We start from the raw sequence: 20,396 nt of genomic DNA, 5'->3' as shown, positions 1-20,396 counted from the left end.
GACAGGTATCATCACATATGAAAGGTGTCAGTTACAAACAAAGATTGTTTAGGAGATCTCCAAATATATTGTTTTCTATTTTTGAATATTGACATTGTTCAGTTACAGGAAAATGAACAAGATTATTAAACTTTAGATCTACATACATTATGACTCTCAGATCTGATTTTCATATTACACAGCTCTCAGGCTTTGAGGGACCATACTACAACTGTGCCCTCCTTGTAATGAAAACATTCTTACCTACAATGGAAAGAATAACCACCACAAAATCAAAGATGTTCCAGCCTATGGTGAAGTAGTAGTATCTGAGGGAGATAAGTTTTAGTACAAATTCTCCAGTGAACAGGATAATGAACACAAGGTTGATCCGGTACAAAACTTGAGTCATATATTTGCTCTGGTCGTCAGTTTCCACCATCATGGTGACCATGTTCAGGCAGATGAGGATCATGATGCTGATGTCAAAGACTTGTCTGGTTACAAAATCGAAGACCATTCCTTGGAATTTGTTCTAGAAAAAGAGAGAGGTAATAGAAGGTTAATATGCATATTTCAAAAATAATGACCCAGTAAAATTGCAGTGGAAGTCCTTCCATCTGTGACTATGAGATGTGTATGCTTCTCACATACCCCAAGCAATTCTATGTGCTCCATCTCTCTTTATGTTTTAAAAAGAGAAAGAAATGAAACAATTTCACATGACAAGAATAAAACATAATGGGTTTATTTAGGTTTTATGGGAAAGCAAAACTGAATAAGGCAGAAATTGGTAGCAGTTTGCAAATAATATGTGTGGGCTTTGCTTGACTTTAAGAACTATGATTATTTTTACAAAAAATAGTGATAACTAGTAATCATGATTTACAAAGTAGTTTAATATAGACAGACTTATAAATGAATGAATACCTGAATTCATTTTTCAGTACTTTAGGACTGATAGTATCATCTTTCCATCTCTCTCTCCCTTAAAATACATCAATCATTTTCTATTGAATCCTGCCTCTTTTAACTGTTCTATTTAAATGACCTTTGGTAAAGCAGGATCATGCCCTTTTGTTTACATGTACCTCCTCGTTTCATCTCCTATCCAGCTATAACTACTCTTAATGAAGTGAAGTCATTTATAGAATTCATGAGACCTTGTCAAGGTCTAGCAATGACAGGTTTTATGATTTGGGGTATGATATTTACCTTCTTTGGGCCTCAGTTTTCCTATTACTTACTCATCTAAGTGGATTGATGAGTTAGTGTACAGGTCTGTGAACATAATACATCATTATTATGCCTTGGTATAATTATGAAGCTATACAAAGTATGCATTCAAATATGTCCTTTTTTGTGTATTTCATGAAACTATTTTGATGACATCCTTTTCAGTTCCAAAAAGGTTAAGTATTTTTTAGTCAAAATACAGAGAACAAGCAGCATAGAGAAAGGCCATGAGTGTTGGCTGGGAAATCTGAAAAACTCCATCTACTTAAAAGGCCAAGAAGGCACCTATAACAAGATGAAAGGAGCAGGAATCAGCTCTTTGTTGGCAGTGGTAGGAGTCATTAGGGGCACTAGCCTACTTGGGAAGGCAGTTATCGGGAACCCTTAGTTAGTGGCTTTCAACCAACAAACTAGAGAACATTCTTCTGTTTTATAGAATTTAGTAATTCTTGTTGAATGTCTTATTGAGTGTAGCAGTTGTGAATTGTGTTACACAATATGGACTTCACAATTAGGCCATATTATGTATTGGTGATATCACACAATATGTTCTCATCCAGAGCACTGGCCAGTTTCACCCTATGGAAATACAGCTTTGGAATGTTAAACAAAATGAGTCATTCTTACTGCTGGCCGAGGTATGGGTTTTTGAGGTTTCTTAGACCCAAGTTTCTTCATTGCATTGTAGTATTTTTTCTGTTCCTCTGTCATAAAAATGTCCTGACCTCCAAAGTAAAGACATAGAATAAAATTGGTTACAATCGCAACATGTGTTACAACACACTTTTATGAAAATATTCCTGGGTCTTTCCTTTAAACCTTAGTTTCTTAAATGGATTATTACTCTGTTTCATACAGATTTATTCTACATTTCCCACCTATGTGAAATTCTGAGTACTTTAATATTTTGTAAAACACATAATCATATAAAACTCTTGTTGGTACAGGATCTTAATTTGATTATATTATGTTTAGAAGGAGGATTAGAGATCTCAAATATATTTTCATGAAGAAAAATGTTTTCTTAGACTATTTCACTGTTGACAGTTTTACTTCTTTATTCAACAGTTTTTGAGCACCTCATGTATGCTAGACAATGTACCTGGTACCAGAATTACACAGCTAGGTAAGACACTGTGTCTGTGCACAGAAAAAGCAGTGCAGGCACTGCAGAGATAATTAATATCAAGGCTCGGAAACGGACTTTATGTAGGAGGCTACTATTAAGCTAGACCTTAAAGGATGGTTGAGGGTTCACTAAATAAAGCATTCCAGGAAGAGAATATATTCTGTGTAAAGTCAGGAAGGTAGAAGAACATGGCTTGCTCAGAAAGGGGCAGAAAATCCATGCAGCTGTGTGTGGAGCAGGTGATAATGTTGATGGTGGGTGGACAGTGACTGAAGAGTAGGGAATGGATATAGAAAATGTGTTATGGGAGTAAAGGAAGCTGAAAAGCTAGGTGGAAATAATCCCTGAAAGGCTCTGTAAGCATGGATAATGCAATGGAGGCCCACTGGAGGTTTGGAAGCTGTGGTCACATTTTTCAGGTCAGAAAGACACTATTTGCAGAGGATGAACCTGGAGAGAAGTCTCTGATTAGAGCTGGAATCCCCTGCAGCTGAACTGACGATGTAGTGACTGGAAAAGAATATCAAAATGACCGAAGTCTATCATGACTCAAGACTGGAGAAAGGTGAGAGTTGAGGAATACTTATCTTCTTTTTCTGTTGGTTGAAGTTATCTATGATGACACCAATGAACAGATTAAGAGTGAAGAAAGACCCAAAGATGATAAAGATGACAAAGTATAAATACATATACAGATTTTCTTCATATACAGGCTGAAGCTGAACCTAAATAACATGGAAAACATTAAATATTTAAAAACACAAAAAGTAATCAAACTAAATTAACAGTTTAGTAAGTCTTATTATTTAATATAGAGCTATTTTTTCCTTGCCCTCAGAGAGTATTCTGCAAAAAACAATTCTTTTTTTTCAAATTGGTATGATGTAGCATAATGAAAGTTTGTAATTTTTATGACTGTTTTTGTATCTGCTTTCCCATTATGGCTTATTTGTACATATTATTTAGAGTAATAACAATGATATTAATAAGGAAAACATTTTGAGTCTACTATTAGATATAAATTGTGCAGTATTTTGAATTTAGGTTTGGAAATGCTGGCCCTTGGAAATATGGCTTTAGTAACAGAACATCAACTTTTACCAGGAAAATACAGCATAAACAGATATGTTCTGAGAAATTATTTTTATTCCTATTCTTAAAATTGAGTTTTCTTGAAACTTGCTTGCTTTTATCATGGTGTTTTTGGAAGCTGCTTCCCAGGCCCTGGTTTATCATACTCTCCAGGGGTAGGGAGAGACAAGTTGCTACCCCACCGAGCATCTTTCTTACTCTTAAGAGTCTCATTTACTGGATCAACATTATGTCTTCTAATTCATGCAATTAGACAACTTTTCATGTTAGGTATATATATAATAGACATGTCAACCAAAAATGATCTATCTTTAAGTGTATTGTCTTATGAAAATCATTTCTACATACAATTTTAAACATTCTGATAACATTTAACATAAAATTCTGGACTTTTCAGTTAAATTAGCACAAATGTTCACCATGAAAAATCTAGTAGCTATGAAGAGTATTTGAGTGATACTTACATCTCGTGAGTCAACAGCTGCATACATAATATCCATCCAGCCTTTAAATGTGGCCTGTAAACAATATATATTTGAATTCTGTATAAAAACCTAGTCTAAGAATATGCATTTTACTATATGAAAATATGATAGTGTTATTATAACTTTTTGCACAATATTATGAAATGTTCTATAAAGAGATTAAAGTGAATTGAATAAAAAATGAAACTGAAATAGAACAAGATTTTATTTTGAGTCTGGAGCTGTTTTCATTGTTTTTCTTGGAAGATTTTCCTTCTTTTTCCTATGCTAAAGTTGAACTAGATGCGTGATTCATAAAACTCTCATTTAAGTCTCAAATCCCTTTCAGGCCAAAAGTCAAGCTCTATGATTCAAACCTGTGGCATGTTAAACACAACTCAGTCATTTTCATGAATAATTATTGATTAGTTAATATACTGTCAATTAAATCAAAATTGTTAAACATTAAACATTTTGAAATTTACTCCATAAAATTCGCATTTTCACACATTTGAGAACCATACTCTTTACATGTTGTATAATTAATTATATGGTTAATAATGCATTTAATTCATCACTACAATATATACATTATTATTTTAATACATTAAATTGTTCCTTTGGCAATGATTGCTACAAAAACCTAGAAATGCATTAATAGCATAGTAATGCTCAATAATATAGCAAGAAAAAACAAGAAACAGATATAAAAATCACATTAAAACACACTAAAAACTGAATGCTGGGGAAAATACATTATAACGTAACTGCACCAAAAAACTGCTCAACCTAATAAATGAATTTGGCAAAACAGTGGGATACAAAGTCAATATCCAGAAATCCAAGGCATTTTTGTATTCCAACAATTAAAGAAACATCAGAAACAGAAATCAGGGAAAAAAATCCCATTTGATATAGCAACAAAAATTAAAAAATACCTAGGAACAAACCTAACCAAGGAGGTAAAAGACCTGTACTCAGAAAACTACACAACACTGAAGAAGAAATTAAGAAAGACACAAACAAATGGAAACATATACTGTGTTCATGGATTGGAAGAATTCACATCATCAAAATGTCCATACTACCCAAAGCAATTTATAGATTCAACACAATACCTATTAAAGTACCAATGGTATATTTCACAGATATAGGACAAACATTTCAAAAATTTATATGGAGCCATAAATGACCCTGAATAGCTGCAGCAATTTTAAGAAAGAAGTACAAAGTAGGAGGGATCACAATACCTGATATCAAACTGTATTACAAAGCCACTGTAATCAAAACAGCCTGGTACTGGCATAAGAATGGACACATGGACCAATGGAACAGAAGAGAGAGCTCATAAATAAACATAAGTTTCTTTGGTCAATTAATATTCGACAAAGGGGGCAGCAATATAAAATGAAGTAAAAATAGCCTCTTCAACAAATGGTGTTGGAAGAGCTGGGTAGCTACATGCAAAAATTTGAAACTTGAAGACCAACTTACAACATACACAAAAATAAATTCAAGGTGGACAAAAGATTTAAATATAAGTCATGACACCATAAAACTCCTAAAGGAGAACATAGGCAGGAAAATCTCAGATACTCTGTGTAGCAATATTTTCACTCATATGTTCCCTAGAGCAAGGGACATAAAGGAAAGAATAAACAAATGAGATCTCATCAAAATAAAAAGCTTCTGCATGGCTAAAGAAAATAGCATTAAAATGAAAAGAGAACCAACCGTATGGAAAAACATATTTGCCAATGATACCTTGGACAATGGTTTGATCTCCAAAATATATAAAGAACTCATATGACTCCATTCTAAGAAGACAAGCAACCCAATTAAAAAATGGATAAAGGACTGGAACAGACACTTCTCCAAGGAGGACATACAGAGGGTCCAGAGACATATGAAAAGATGCTCAGTATCGCTAGCCATTAGAGAAATGTGAACTAAAACCACAATGAGATACTACTTCACACCGATGAGAGTGTCCATCATAAACAAAGCAACAAACAAGTGTTGGGGAGGATGTGGAGAAAAGGGAACCCTAGTGCACTGTTGGTGGGATTGAAGACAGGTGCAACCATTATGGAAAACAGTATGGAATTTCCTCAGAAAACTAAAAATCAAGCTGCCTTTTCACCCGGCATTTCCACTACTGGGATTTTACCCTAATAATCCTGAAACACCAATTTGAAAGAACCTATGCACCCCAATGTTCATAGCAGCACAATTTTCGATAGCCAATGCTGGAAGCAACCTAAGTGTCCATCAGTAAATGAGTGGATCAAAAAACTATGGTACATTTACACAGTGGAATTCTATGCAGCAGAAAGAAGGAAGCCTACCCTTTGTGACAGCATGGATAGAACTGGAGAGCATTATGCTAAGTGAAATAAGCCAGGTAATGAGGGACAAATACCATAGGATTTCACCTTTAATAGGAACCTAATCAACAAAACGAACAAGCAAGCAAAATATAACCAAAGACATTGAAGTTGAGAGCAGGCTGACAGTGACCAGAGGGGAGAGGGGAGAAAATAAAGGGGGAAAGGGGATAAAGGGGTTTGCAGAAGCAATTATAAAGGACACATGGACAATCACAAGGGGGGTGGAGGTAGAGGAGGGAGGTGAGGAAGGGTGGGGTGGTGGGGAGGGATGGGGAAGGCAGAAAACTGTACTTGAACAAGAATAAAAAAATGCTTTAAAAAAACCCATAACTGCAAAACATCTTCCTTACAGTCAAATCAAGCTTATGGTATAGGTGTTATCAACCGCTTTTGTCAGATATTAATAATTTAAACACAAAAACATCAGAGAAATGATCTTACTTGAAACATTTTGAAAATGTTTTCAAAACTCACACAGTAGTGACTTACCACTTGAAGCAATGCAAGATATCCAGCACCAACATTATCAAAGTTTACTTTGACGTTTTTCCACCGAGCATGTTTGCCGAGAGCCTGACAATCGCTCAAATTGTTGACCTCACTCATTTCAAACATGTTACCCGTAGTTGTGTTAACACAATGGTAGAACTTGCCAGCAAACAAATTCACACCCATTATGCTAAAGATCAGCCAGAAGATGAGACAAACCAACAGCACATTCATGATGGAGGGAATTGCTCCAACAAGAGCATTCACGACCACCTGGAAGAGGAAGTGAGGATAAGGAAGCTTACAAATTGTTAAAGTGGAAACCATTCCTTTCGTTTATTTAAGACTAAAATGAGTGTGAAAAGAGTTAAATAAAAATCTAGGTGGACAAGCTGTTTCCTCTGATATTTTCTAGGACATATTTGTAAGGGAAAACAGTCACACAACGAAAAAACTAAAGGATTCTAAGGCTAAAGGCTAAAAGCAAAGTATGTCAAAGCATGAAAAGAAAGAAACAAAACCTGATAAAGTAAGATGAAGTCAGAAAATGTTTGCATGCTGGGGGAAAAAAGAAAAAATACATTAAATATCAACAGAAGAAATAATCATCATTCAACAATACATTTTAATTTTCAAGAGTGTTAATGAGTGATTGATGATTTGAAAATGTTATTAAACAAACCCTTACAAATAAGCAAAGTATTAATAATGTATTAAATCTATATCCTCAGAACCAGTTAAGTTTTCATGGCTATGAGAAAAGGATTGGAAATTTGTAAGGTTGTTTTTGGCCCCTATTGGTAAATCTCAATTTTAAAAGTATATTAAATTAGGAAATGAGATGGAATTTGTCTCTGGACATAAAAGTACTGAATATGTGCCCACCGTTATTATTCCAGCTCTTAAATGTTCACTTTGGGGCACATGTTACTTCACCAGACCCACCTATTTCATTAAGGAGAAATCAAGTCACATTTCCTTTCATTAAATTCAGAAGAGATTAGATGCATTTTGAAATATCTAGGGCTGTCAGCAATATCTTTTTTTACCTAATTGAATCTGGCTTATATTGTACTCTTTTGTTAATAATATATATTAAATGAAACGATTAGTTTTAAAATATTGCAAATATTATTTTAGGAATCAACATCAAGGAATTTTAAATTGAAATCACAACCTTAAATCTAAAATGGTAATAATTTCACAGGCTACTTAAATTTTATTTCTTTTAGAAATTAAGTCAGATACAGTTAAATCAGGTTTTTTGCTCTAAAATTTTTTTAAGATTTAATTAATTTATTTTAGAGAGACAGGAAGGGAGGGTGAGAAAGAGAGAGGAAGCAAGAGAGGGAGAGAAACATCAATGTGTGAGAGATATTGGATGCCTCTCACACACTCCCAGCTGGGGACCCGGCCTGCAACCCAGGCATGTGCCCTGCCAGGATAGCGAACCGGTGACCTTTGGTTGGCAGGCCAGCACTCAATCCACCAAGCCACACCCACCAGGGTGCTATTAAAATTTTTGTAAAATGACCACCACAAGTTCTCTTGATGTCAAATAAATTCATGACACATTTTACCATATTTTATAGCTGAAATGTTAATTCTGCCATATGACTGAATTAAAATGACAATATTTTTTTTAGATTAGAGCAAATATATGTTTTTTTGTTTTGTTTCATTGATGTATATCCCCTCAAAAATAAATTATTAATGTGAAGCCATACAACCAGATGATGGCTTGCGTTATGTCAGTAATGGCAAAAATTTGGAGTGAAAAGAACCTGAAATTTTATAACTTTATACATTTCATCTTGTGACATTATTAAGTCTCAGTAGAATAAAATTATAATGTAAAACCAAATATTTCTTTCTTGCGGTGATCTGAAAAGTCTGGAGAGTGGTTTCATTCTCCCCCATGAGTGAATCTCAAAGCCAAGCCTGAAGTGTTTTTATTGCCCAAACAAACCACCCTTTAAGATAAAAGAAAGCTCTAGGACCTACAACAAATTCAATAGTCACGTGCATTTGCAAGCTGGATTCAACAAAGCTGACCTTTGTGCAAAATAGTATTTTGAGGGCTACTGCAAGTCAATATGTATACAAGTGCATACTTTATGTTTAGATGCATAACATACGCACTAAGGAAGGAACCTGGAGAGGAAAATAGAAGTGCTATAGAAAAAGTCAGCCTCATTCAGAATGCTCACTTAAAAGGAGATCTATAAAACAAACCCCAGGGGTTGCCTGCAGTGTTTAATTATCTTAACCCCCTACTTTGCTTAAGAAATATAGATTTTTGTCAGAGGTTACAATTTAGTGTTGTTTTCTTGTACAACAGCTATTTTTTATCACTGACATTAATTGAAGAAGTGAAAGCACACAAAAACCATTTTCCCTTTCATTCATGACCAGTAATTTTTGAGCAATCAAACTACCTATTGAAAAAGAAAAACACCCTTAAAGGTGAATGTCAGTAGTAAATATAGTCATTTCAAAGTGTATAGCAATGAAAAGAAAGAAATAGGATCACATGGTTTATGGATGCTGTGGAAACACCCTTGAACTTTCATCAGAAGACCTGGACTCTAGTCCTCATTCTGCCACAGATACCTTTTCGAGTGCCTGTTTCAATTTCAGGAGTTTAGGTTTAGTGATCTCTATGAGTTCTGCTCTGAAATTTTATAATCCTATAAAGTAAATTTCAAAAGAATACGGCACCCCTCTGTATCTAAATCATTACCTACATTTAATTTTGATATGAATCACCAGAAAGCTTTTATTCTTCTTACCCTCATGCCTTCAAACCTGGATAAAGCTCTTAGAGGTCTTAAAGCTCTCAATGTCCGGAGGGATTTGATGGCACCAAGTTCTGAGTAGCCAAGAGCATTGGCTACCAAGCTAACCAAAGAAACCTACAAAAGGAAAAATAATTCATCAGTCTAACAAGAAATAAACTGTTGACTGAAGGCATAGAACATGGTGTTTATTCTTTAATGACAACCGTATAAAACTTCAGACATACCTTGGCAGCTTTTATCTTCCACATGGTGTGATCATCTCACATGGTGAGTCTCATCTCATACTATTGCTTTTCTTACCCATGAAACGGGAGCGCTTGCCCATTTTCATAAACATTTGTAAACTCCTCCATGTAGTTATTTCACCCATGCAGTATATATATATATATATATATATATATATATATATATATCCCTAATGATTCAGGATTTGGTTCAAAAGCCATATCCTCCAGGTGCCATAGAACTGTGCTTAATATCATTGATTCGAAATCCTGCTTCTCTCCTGAATTTATGCAGTATCTTGGTTTTGCATAAAACCAAGGTGGAGGCATTTGCTGTGCAATAGAGTCAGTACATCCAATGGATGGTTTAAGGGCTTCATTTCTTCAGAAAAGGGCTGTTGAAAATGGATCTAAATGAATCCACCCCAACAATGTTTTGAGGGCAGATCAGAATAATAAACTTCTCAAGAGCACATGGTCTAAAGGGTGACACCAGAACCAGAACTGAGGCTTCAAAGGCAATTAGAGCCACTGTCCCCTCATTGTTTAATTTAGCATTCATCTCATTTACTGGGCTATTCATTTCTGTCTAGTGTTTGCTGTCACAGAAGACTGGAAAGATAGGAAAGGTTATTAGAGGACACACAGGCTTCTCTATTCTTGGCTCCTTCACCTCAGGAGGCATTGACAGCTTCTTTATGTCTCTGAAGCTTCTTACTGAAGACTTTCCTCATCCTCAAAACCAAGTCCTTTATTTAAAGATAAATGGCTGCAAATTTTTCAAAATCTTGAAATGAGGAAGTTCATGCTTCGAAAGGGAAAGAAAAATGTAATGGCCAGAACATGAAGGTACTGGCAGGTTAGGAAGTTGTGGGTTCAAAGGCTGGGAGGCACCTGCCACTTGCATATAACCACCTCAAGCTGGTGTCTGTGTGTGTTGCTAGAGAAGCTGGGCATTACTGAGTCACCCTTCTTGGGGTGGACCTCAAGTCATTTTGTGTAGCACAAAAACTCATGTTATTGAGTCAACTATTGTGAAAAATGTATTATGCTTTAAAGGCAATTTTGAAGTAAATAATTTTAATGATTTGCAATATAATTAAAATTTGAAAATAATGTCTTCTATGGATAGGCTGCTATACATCTTGTAATGATCTTCTTTAGTCATTATCTCTGTCTCAAAGTAGTCAAATGACTAGTCCAGGAGAGGTAGCAAGGGGCAAGTTCAAAGCTGGGATTTAGGTCTTTTGTTTTCAAGTTCAGTGTTTTCCACATCAGCAAACTGGTCCCCAACTTTTCAATACATAATGTATCAATCTTCATCTCTTTTGTGCCAAACACAAAAGGCACTCTTGGTAATATATACAAACTGTAACAGAATCCCTATGCCAAAAACTAAATTTTTAGTACAAATTTACATGACTCTAGGTACCTCAGTACACAGAAAATGCTATGTGAAAAAATTGTGTGTGCTAGATGTCCCCAGGGTGGGATAGTTGGCATCCACATTTTTCCACATTCCCATGGCAGCTAAGCTGAGAAGGAAAGGGAAAATGCAGGAGGGATTGATGGTTCTGAAGAAGACACTGCAAGTTTTGTGATTGGTTAATGAAACAAGTGATATGAATTTATTTTCCTTAAAATGGCTAAAGAGAATTTTAAGGTTAATATAAATAGTTAAAAGATTAAAAACATCTGATTACCTTCATAAATTCAGATAATACATCTAAAGCTTGCATAATTTTTGATAGCAAAATCGAGAAGCATTCCCATTAAAACAACACATAAAAGAATATGCCCACTGTCAACATTATTATTTAACAATTTCTTGGAAAGGAAATGGAAGCTATAAGAATTAGAAGAAATGGAAAAGTCATTATTCACAGATACATTTTTGTTGATCTCAAAAAGCAAAAACAAAAATAAGGGAATAAAGTGAAAACTATTATAAACAATAATAAAATTATTTTATGTACTAATATACTATTTATTTTTACCATCTGTGTAAGTAGTATCTTTTAGAACTATACAAACTTTAAAATATTTAAAAGAAGAATAAGATAATCTAAAATATTATTTTAAGATGAAGAGCAGTGAAGAGGAAACATTTCTTCCTATACTAAAACCAATTACAAATCTACAATAATTAATACTGCTATATTAGTAGGCAAATAAATTCATGAAACAAAATAAAACTAAATTAGACCCAAGACATATCAAGATTTAGCATGTAGACAAGGGTAACATTCTGAATGAGAGATAAAAACAACCTAAATGCGAAACCATTTTGAGGAAAACAGTATTGGTGCCTCACCTCACATCTTACACCAAAATAAGTTCCAGACTGATAAAAAATTAAAACAAAATTGGCTGGGTAGTTCAGTTTGTTAAAGCATCATCCTGATACACCAAGACGGAAGGTTCAGTCCCCAATCAGGGCATACACGAGAAGGAACAATGAATGCACAAATAAGTGGAACAACAAATCAATGTTTCTCCCTCTCCTCCTTTCTTTCTTTCTCTCTCCACCCCCTCCCTCTCTGTCTCTGTAAAATCAATAAAATAAAATAAAAAGACAAAATAAAAATGAAGAAAGAAAAATTAATCTATAAAACTGGAAAGAAATAAGAAAAATGTTTTAATAATCTTGAAAGGAGGTAGTCTTCAAGAACATGAGAAAAATCAAGAAGAAAAAAAGACTGATAAATTTGACTAAATCAATATGAATAATTTATACATGACAAAAAAGAAAATCAAGAGACGAAAGCCCAAATAGGGAAAATACTCATAGCACAAGTGACAAATAGTAATTTTTCTTAATATAAAAAGAACTCTTATAAATCAGTGACAAGAGGTCATTAAACAAACAGTAAACCTGCAGATTTTTTAGACTTTCATTTTAATCTATGTTTGAACAATGCATTAAACTCCCTATTGAAATTCAACTTGAAGAAATGCAAAGGAATACAAAGAATGAGAGGACAAAGAAGAGAGTTAAAAATTATGGATATTAATGTCCAAAATACACAAAGATCTCATACAACTCAATGCCAAGCAAATAACAATCCAATTAAAAAATAGGCAGAGGACCCAAACATACATGTCTCCCAAGAAGGCATACAAATGGCCAATGGGTATATGAAAAGATGCTCAGCTTCATTAGCTATTAGGGAAATGCATGTCAAAATATAATGAGATACCATCTCACACTTGTTACAATGGCTATTATCAACAAGACCAGTAATAAATGTTGGGGAGGTTGTGGAGCTGATAGGAATGTAAACTGGTACTGCCACTATGGAAAACATTATAGAGGACCCTCAAAGAATTACGAATAGAGTTACTACAGGATCCAGCAATCCCTCTTCTGGGTATTTACCAGGAAAATTTGAAAACATTTATTTGCAATGGCATGCACTCCTGTGTTCATAGAAGCATTGTTCACGGTGGCCAAGACATGGAAACAACCCAAGTGTCTTTTGATAGAGGATTCAATAAAGATGTGGTACATTTATACAATGGAATACTACTCAGCTATAGAAAAGAGGAAATACTGCCATTTGCGACAGCAGGATGGACCTGGAGGATATCATGCTAAGTGAAATAAGTCAGTCAGAAAAAGCTAAGAACCATATGATTTCGCTCATCTTCTATCTTTGGCTTTTACAGTTTATCTATCTCTAACTCTGTACATAATTGGAAAATCCACAATGCTCACAACCTATATAAAAAGAAATATCTTGGTCATTATGCCTTTTTTGCTTGTTTGTTTTTGCTTGTTTTAGTTTTGTTTTGTGGAAGTGGGAAGTTGGAGATAATCTACATGCTCATCCTGGGAAAGGATGAGTGAATTCTGGAGGTGCAGTACTATAGACTGCTAAACAGCGCTCAGGGCTGTGGGTTCTACAGGGATTTCATTTAAACATTGCAAACACAATTGTTTTAAAAATGAGGACTTTCTAAGTTTACTTCCTTGTCTGAAGTTCTATAATTCAGTAATTTCAAGATGATTAGATCAAAATAACACTATATGTTATTCATGCTGAAAAGACAAATCACAGCATTTTTATTTATGAATGCATCATCCTTAATCAAATACAGTTACTGGGAAATACTTTTGTTTATGGGGTATGTAACTCTGACTCTAGCCTCAGGCTTAACAATTTGGGGTGGAAGTAAGAACTGTTTTTGTCATTTTACACAGTGATTTTCCTCATCTACAAAACTGGGATAACAGGAGTTGCTTCAGTGGTTGTTGTGAAGGTTAAATGAATTAAGAAAAGGTTAGTTGTTATTAATATCATACAAGAGAGTGCTTATCTGCCATGAATGTCACTGTTTAGGATCCTAGCTGGTGAGCTTTTGTGGTATCTCTCAGGAAGGGTTTTAAAAAGAGAAAGAGCCATAGATATCCTTTTTTTTCTTTCTCTTTATCCTCACCTGAAGACTTTTTTCCCATTGTTTTTAGAGAGAAGAAGGGAGATAAAAAGTATCAATGTAAGAGAGAAACATTGGCTGGTTGTCTCCCATACATGCCAGGACTGGGTATCATACATGCTCAGACTGGGGATCGAACCCACAACCTTTCCCGGTTATGGGATGATGCTCCATCCGAGCCACACAAGCCAGGGTGCCATGGGCATCTTACTACAGGAGGTATTTGATGAAGTTATAACTGGAGGTGGGGATAACATTTAATAAGCCATTGCTTGGTCCAGTTAGTCATAATGATATTAGTGTTAAAGCGGAGGATCCAGATCCCCAATTCATATTTTAGCTGGTAACATGGAGAATTTGCTAATTGATTAGTTGTGAGGAGTGATAGCGAAGGAAAGGTTGAAGATGACTTTTTTTTTTTTAGTTTTATGGATATACCACCATCAGATAAACAGGGAATTCAGGGAAAAATACATGATTGGAGGGGGAAGATAATAAAAGCATAAAAATAGGCATTATCTGGGAAGCATTTAGAAATGTGAGTTGTGGATTCAGGAATGACTACAATTAAAAACTTAAAATCTCTGTGCTAAAAATCATGATCTTTTAAACAATGGAATATAGAATTTTATGCTGTTAATAGGATTATCTTTAAATCTGGTCAGTGAGCAAGATATTTTTTTAAATTAAAAATGTTAAAAAAGAATTAAATTCTTCCAAAAAAGGAAAAAAGCTAATCATTCCCACTAGAAGACATTTACAGTAAAAGCCAAAACACATATAGACTGTTGACACAGAAGTATGTCTGGAAAGAGATCAGAAATGGATATGAAATACTAATAATTTATAGTTATTCTATTCCTTTGGAAGTTCTTCTAAAATAATCTAATTCTATTCACAAAAGCTGCAGCTGAACAATACAGGTATGTACATAACAAGGCATTTTATTGTTTTCATCCACCACCATGCAGTGCAATGTGGGAACTGTTTGTCTAGTGCACAGCAATGCTTCAGATAGATCTGTGCTCCACTGCAAAATGTGGGGCAAGGAGCACGGTGTTAGAGAGAGGTAGTTCTGCCACTTACTAAGTGGCAGACATCTCTAAACATCATTTTTTTCAGTAGCAAAATAGAGATAATAAGACTTACATCACAGGATTGTTAAGAGGGTTAATAAATAATTTATAATTAAAAAGAGATATTGATAATACATTTTGTATTATAGGGGTTAGGAGCACAGTCATTTAAGTCAGACTACTTGGGTACAAAATCCATCTTAGCATCTTATTACTTATGTTTACTTAGGCAAGTCACAATCTTGCTTTAATTTTGCTTTAATTACAGATGGAGAAACTAAGCACTTCCGTTTCTCCATCTATAAAAAGAGTGATTATGGTTTCTAACTAACAGAGTTTTTAAGATTGAATGAGTTAACATATGTAAAGTGTTTTTAGCAACAACTTTACACAGTAAGCCATTCCCACAGTAAGTGCTTAGGAAGTGCTAGGCATATTATCATGCTGCTACTAATTCTAGCTTCATTATTGAGGATGCCACTATATTAAGAATAAATGTAATGCAGGGACCACTAGATTCTAGAGGCTGCTGGCAAATGGAAAGACATATAAGATGCAGAAAGTGCTCCTATTCTGCTTTAATTCACCTCAATAGGGCAAGCGGTGAGGATTCTGAAGAGCCCTTGAACAATCAGGAAAACAGTTCATGAGTAGCAAACATCATCAAGGGTCTTATTTCAACCATATCAGCAACCTGTGCTGTCTGTAAAGTGGATATCATTTGTGAGCAATAAATATTTAATGATGGTTGAATCTTTTACTGAGACTGTATTTGATACATCAGCACCTTAGCATAATTTAGAAGCAAATTTGAAGTTGTCATGAAAGATGCTCACAGGAATTTTCTGGATGACATTTATGACATTTATGCAAAAATCCTTAAGGTCCACAAGGATTCTGAATTTTTTTTCAGTAAATGATGATCATGTACTTAGTTTATTGTGGCATCAATAACAGCATCTATAGTATAGCTTGTGTAGTTATAGTACAGGATACTTGGTATTTGAAGAGAGTATTTTTTCTGACTGGAGATTATATATATATTTATATGATATGTATGTGTATATATATCTCTCATACAGAATCAGAAAAAGTGGTCCATCTAGTGTAGTATTCTGGCAGACAAAGACATGGGTTAAGTTGTCCTACTTGATTTTAACCTGAATTATCATACTTGTCTCTGTCTCTTCATCTCTATTCTTTCCTCAATCTTTCCAGTATTTCCATACTTCATCCTCATCACTTCCATGTGACAATTCTTATCCATGACACAAATGACCTCTATTTTGCTAAATATGTCATTTCTCAGCACTCATGTCACTTGACCTCCTTATAGCCTTTGACAAAGTTGATCACTCCTTCTTTGGAAAAACTCAGCTATCTTCTCTTTCTGCAACATCATGTATAGAGGTTGTCTTTCATTTAACTTCTGCTTAATCTAATCTACTGGCTCCTTCTCTTTTACGCAACCCGGAACTGTTGGAATGTTCCCTGAATTTGGTCTGGGCCCACTTGTGAGCTTGCATTCTCTGTCTAGTCAGGAGTGTCAAACTCATTTTCACTAGGGGCCACATAAGCCTTGAGGTTGCCTTCAAAAGGCCAAATGTAATTTTAGGACTGTATAAATGTAACTACTTCTTAACAGTTAAGTGAGAGTTTGGCACTGCTGCCGGGTAGAAACAAAGTGCTGAGCCAGATAAAACAAGGTGGAGGGCCGGATTCGGCCCAGGCTTTGTGCTTGCCACCTGTGATCTAGACGATCCAGGCTTGGGGCTTCAAATGACACCTGTATCTTGGCAATTTCTTTTTTTTAATGATTTTTAAAAGATTTTCATTTATTTATTTTTATTTTTAGAGAGGGAAGGGAGGGAGAAAGAGAGAGAGAGAGAAACATCAATGTGCAGTTGCTGGGGGTCATGGCCTGCAACCCAGGCATGTTCCCTGACTGGGAATCAAACCTGCGATGCTTTGGATCGCAGTCCGCGCTCAATCCACTGAGCTACAGCAGCCAGGGCGTCAACTTCTAAACATCATAATCAGGTCTGGCTTCTCTCCAGAGTCTGAGACATATATAAAATTCCACATGTATTTTCGAGTGTCTAATTGGTATCTCAAACTTAGTACACTCCTCCTCCACCTACCATCTGCTTGCCCTGTGAAACCTATTCTTCTGATCGTCCCTGTTCCAGCCAATGGCTTCATTCTCTACTCATTTGATTAAGCCTAGGTTGAAACAACATGTTGTGGAAGCCTCTCTTTTCTTTGAACCACACATCCAAGTCCATTATTAAGTCTCATCACCTCAGTTTGATATGGTTTTCTCCTTCAAACACAACTCCCTAACTGGCCTCCCTGCTTTGCCTCTTTGCCATTCTTTCCCCCTAGCCAGATGCAATGACTTTGAGACTATAGATCAGATCCTTGCAAAGCCCCTTCTCTGAGTTTCTCATTGTAACTCTAATATATAATAAATAACAATATACACAACATATAGTAAGTCATAGCCTCTACGTACCTTTCTGAATTCCATTTTTATCACTTTCCCATGTTGCCTCACACATAAGCACAATAGTTTTCCTTCTGTTTCTTGAGGGTCCTTGGCTCAAACTCATTCCAGGGCCTTCAGATTGTTCTTTTCTATTCTCTTAGGTCTTTGAATGCCTAGCCCATTGTTATAGACTGAATGTTTATGTCCCCCTTAAAATCAGTATGTTGAAACTTAATCCCCCATTTAATAGTATTTGGAAATGGGGACTTTGGGAGGTGATTAGGTCATAAGGGCAGAGCCCTCATGAGTGGATTTAGTGCCCTTAGAGAAGAGACCCCTGGGAGCTCCTTTGTTTCTTTACCCATGTGAGGTCACAGCAAGAAGGTGCTTTCTATGATCCAAGAAGCAGGATGTCCCCAGAGACTGGATCTGCCAGCACCTTGATCTGGGACTTCCCAGCTTCCAACACTGTGAGAAATATAGTCTTCAGGATTCTGTTACAGTAGCCCAACTGGCCTGAGAGACCCTACCTCATCATTTACCTCTGCAAAGACACTTTCCCTAGACAGTCTAGCTAATATTCTCCTCCTGCTCCCACTTTGCAGTCATGCTCTGTCCTACTATCCTGCTTTATTTAGTAGCAGAAACCACCATCTTTTATCTTATTTTTAGATTCTATTTCTTTATATCTCTATTATCTATCCTACACTCCCACAGAGCAGGGATTTTCAACCACTGTGTCACAAGAATTTTTAAAACGTGTGATACCTGACTATTGAGTCAGGGGCTCTGACCTCTTTTCCCTTAGATTGTCAAATGAAAAAAATGACAACAGTAACACAACAATAGCTGCCCAGTGTGAATGAATCAACATTATACATATATATATATATATATATATATATATATATATATATATATCTTTGGTGTTTTGCACAATTTCAGTAGTTTATGTGTGCCATGAATTAAAAAAGAAAGGTTGAGAATTGCTGCCATAGAGTATAAGCTCTAAAAGAACTTAATCTGTCTTATTTGTATCTCCTTTTCCTAAAATAATATGTGACATTTAAGGTGTCCAAAATATTTATTGAATAAATGAATGAATGTTAAGAGGTTGGACTGATAGCCCATTATACTCTACTTTTTCTTTTAGGTAGGGAATTAAAGAGAGTACATTTGTTTTATATGAATGAATTCCTCAAGGTTTGAAACTGTATTTCTTCTGGTCTGAGGTATTCCACTTATACCTCAGGTTTTTCTTTCTTTTTCTTTTTTTTTTAGCTTTGTGTGGCTGTTTAGTTTTGTTATTGCAAAATAACTGAGGGATTGTGAAGCCTTTTTAAGTATTACATATTTTACTTGTCCTTTCAAAAACTGTTTTAGCTCTACATTTACAGTAGCCTAGTAGTCTTGTTGTCTGAGATTACAGTAATTCATGCATTTTGCTCATAGCTTTAGACCCATTTAAGGTAATGGGTCTACTTAAAGATAGAGGGCTTTTTAAGTACCAAGTTCTAATCTTTAATTTACTAATTCATTCTCACTAAAAGAGAAGTGACTTTTTGGACACCATTCTTTGTCATCAATTTATTCATTTTTGACACTATTTAATAGACACCTAAATGTCTATATCAGGGGCCTAAAGACACAAACATGATATAATTCCCCTGCTTGTGAGAGATTTTGCATCATATTCATATCTTCTATATGGGGAAATATATGGAAATATTAAAAGTGCAATGTTGTATTTCAGTGAATGTAAATTTTTCAATAAATGTAAATATTCAGTATTCAGAGTTTTCTGGTGCTCAATCCCATTTACAAATTACCTAAATACATGACAAAATATTTTCAAAACAGAGAAGACTCTTAAATATATTTAGTGTCTCATCATTTCAGGGAGAAGCTAAAGATTATAAATCCTAAGTCCTAAAGCTAGTTTGAAAAAGATACTACATTTATACCAGTCAGATAAGAAATCTGTGGGGTAAAGGAGCTCTGAATTGAGAATTAGGAAATTAGACATTAATCTCAGCATTATTAGGACAATTCTTTAAACTGAGGCTTCAGTTTAGAATAAACACTAGAAAACTGTCTAGAATGAAGGCTGGATGTTCTTTAAAGTCCATTCCAGGTGCAGAATATGAGAATATTAAACTTCCTCTTATATATAGCTTTCCAAGATAATATAATATTGAGATTCATCTCTAGTATTCATTAAAGAACAACCATGGGAATTTGAAGTTATTTCTAGTCTATTAAAAGTGACTTGGCAGCAAATTATCAAGTCAAGAGATTAAACATTTTGGTTATAGAATTCTATATTTTGGTTGTAGAATTATGAATATGTATGTGTGGGAGAAAGAAGAGTAGAATTTAGGTAAACCCACATGTGTCAGGAATTATAAAAAGAATGAATGCATACATACAATAATCATTGATTCGTAGTGGCAAGTGTTAGAGCTAAACATAAAGTGCTTGTGATTGCTAGGAAACAGCTAGAGGTGCTTCAAGCACCATGTTTTGCTGAAAGGCTATGAAGTCTAGTAGAATGGAATATCACAGGCCACAAAGAAGCAGGTGACTATCAC

The 20,396-nt window shown here is 35.0% G+C and overlaps 1 protein-coding gene across 8 annotated transcripts in view; it reads right to left on the bottom strand.

Moving 5' to 3' along the window:
* SCN3A (sodium voltage-gated channel alpha subunit 3) overlaps positions 1–20,396 on the bottom strand; it is a 114,644-nt gene that overhangs the window by 3,493 nt on the left and 90,755 nt on the right. For all 8 annotated transcript variants that reach the window (XM_028509184.2, XM_028509195.2, XM_028509183.2 and 5 more), the window contains 6 exons: positions 9,572–9,694; positions 6,780–7,052; positions 3,901–3,954; positions 2,932–3,069; positions 1,843–1,947; positions 244–514 (listed from right to left, as the gene is read on the bottom strand). In XM_028509184.2, the coding sequence (XP_028364985.1) occupies positions 244–514; positions 1,843–1,947; positions 2,932–3,069; positions 3,901–3,954; positions 6,780–7,052; positions 9,572–9,694 (964 nt within the window). The remainder of the gene's footprint in view (positions 1–243; positions 515–1,842; positions 1,948–2,931; positions 3,070–3,900; positions 3,955–6,779; positions 7,053–9,571; positions 9,695–20,396) is intronic.

This window comes from Phyllostomus discolor, chromosome 4 (genome assembly GCF_004126475.2).
Source record: "Phyllostomus discolor isolate MPI-MPIP mPhyDis1 chromosome 4, mPhyDis1.pri.v3, whole genome shotgun sequence".
Lineage (NCBI taxonomy): Eukaryota > Metazoa > Chordata > Mammalia > Chiroptera > Phyllostomidae > Phyllostomus > Phyllostomus discolor.
The sequence above is the reverse complement of the archived record's forward strand: the minus strand, read 5'-3'. Positions and strand labels throughout refer to the sequence as shown.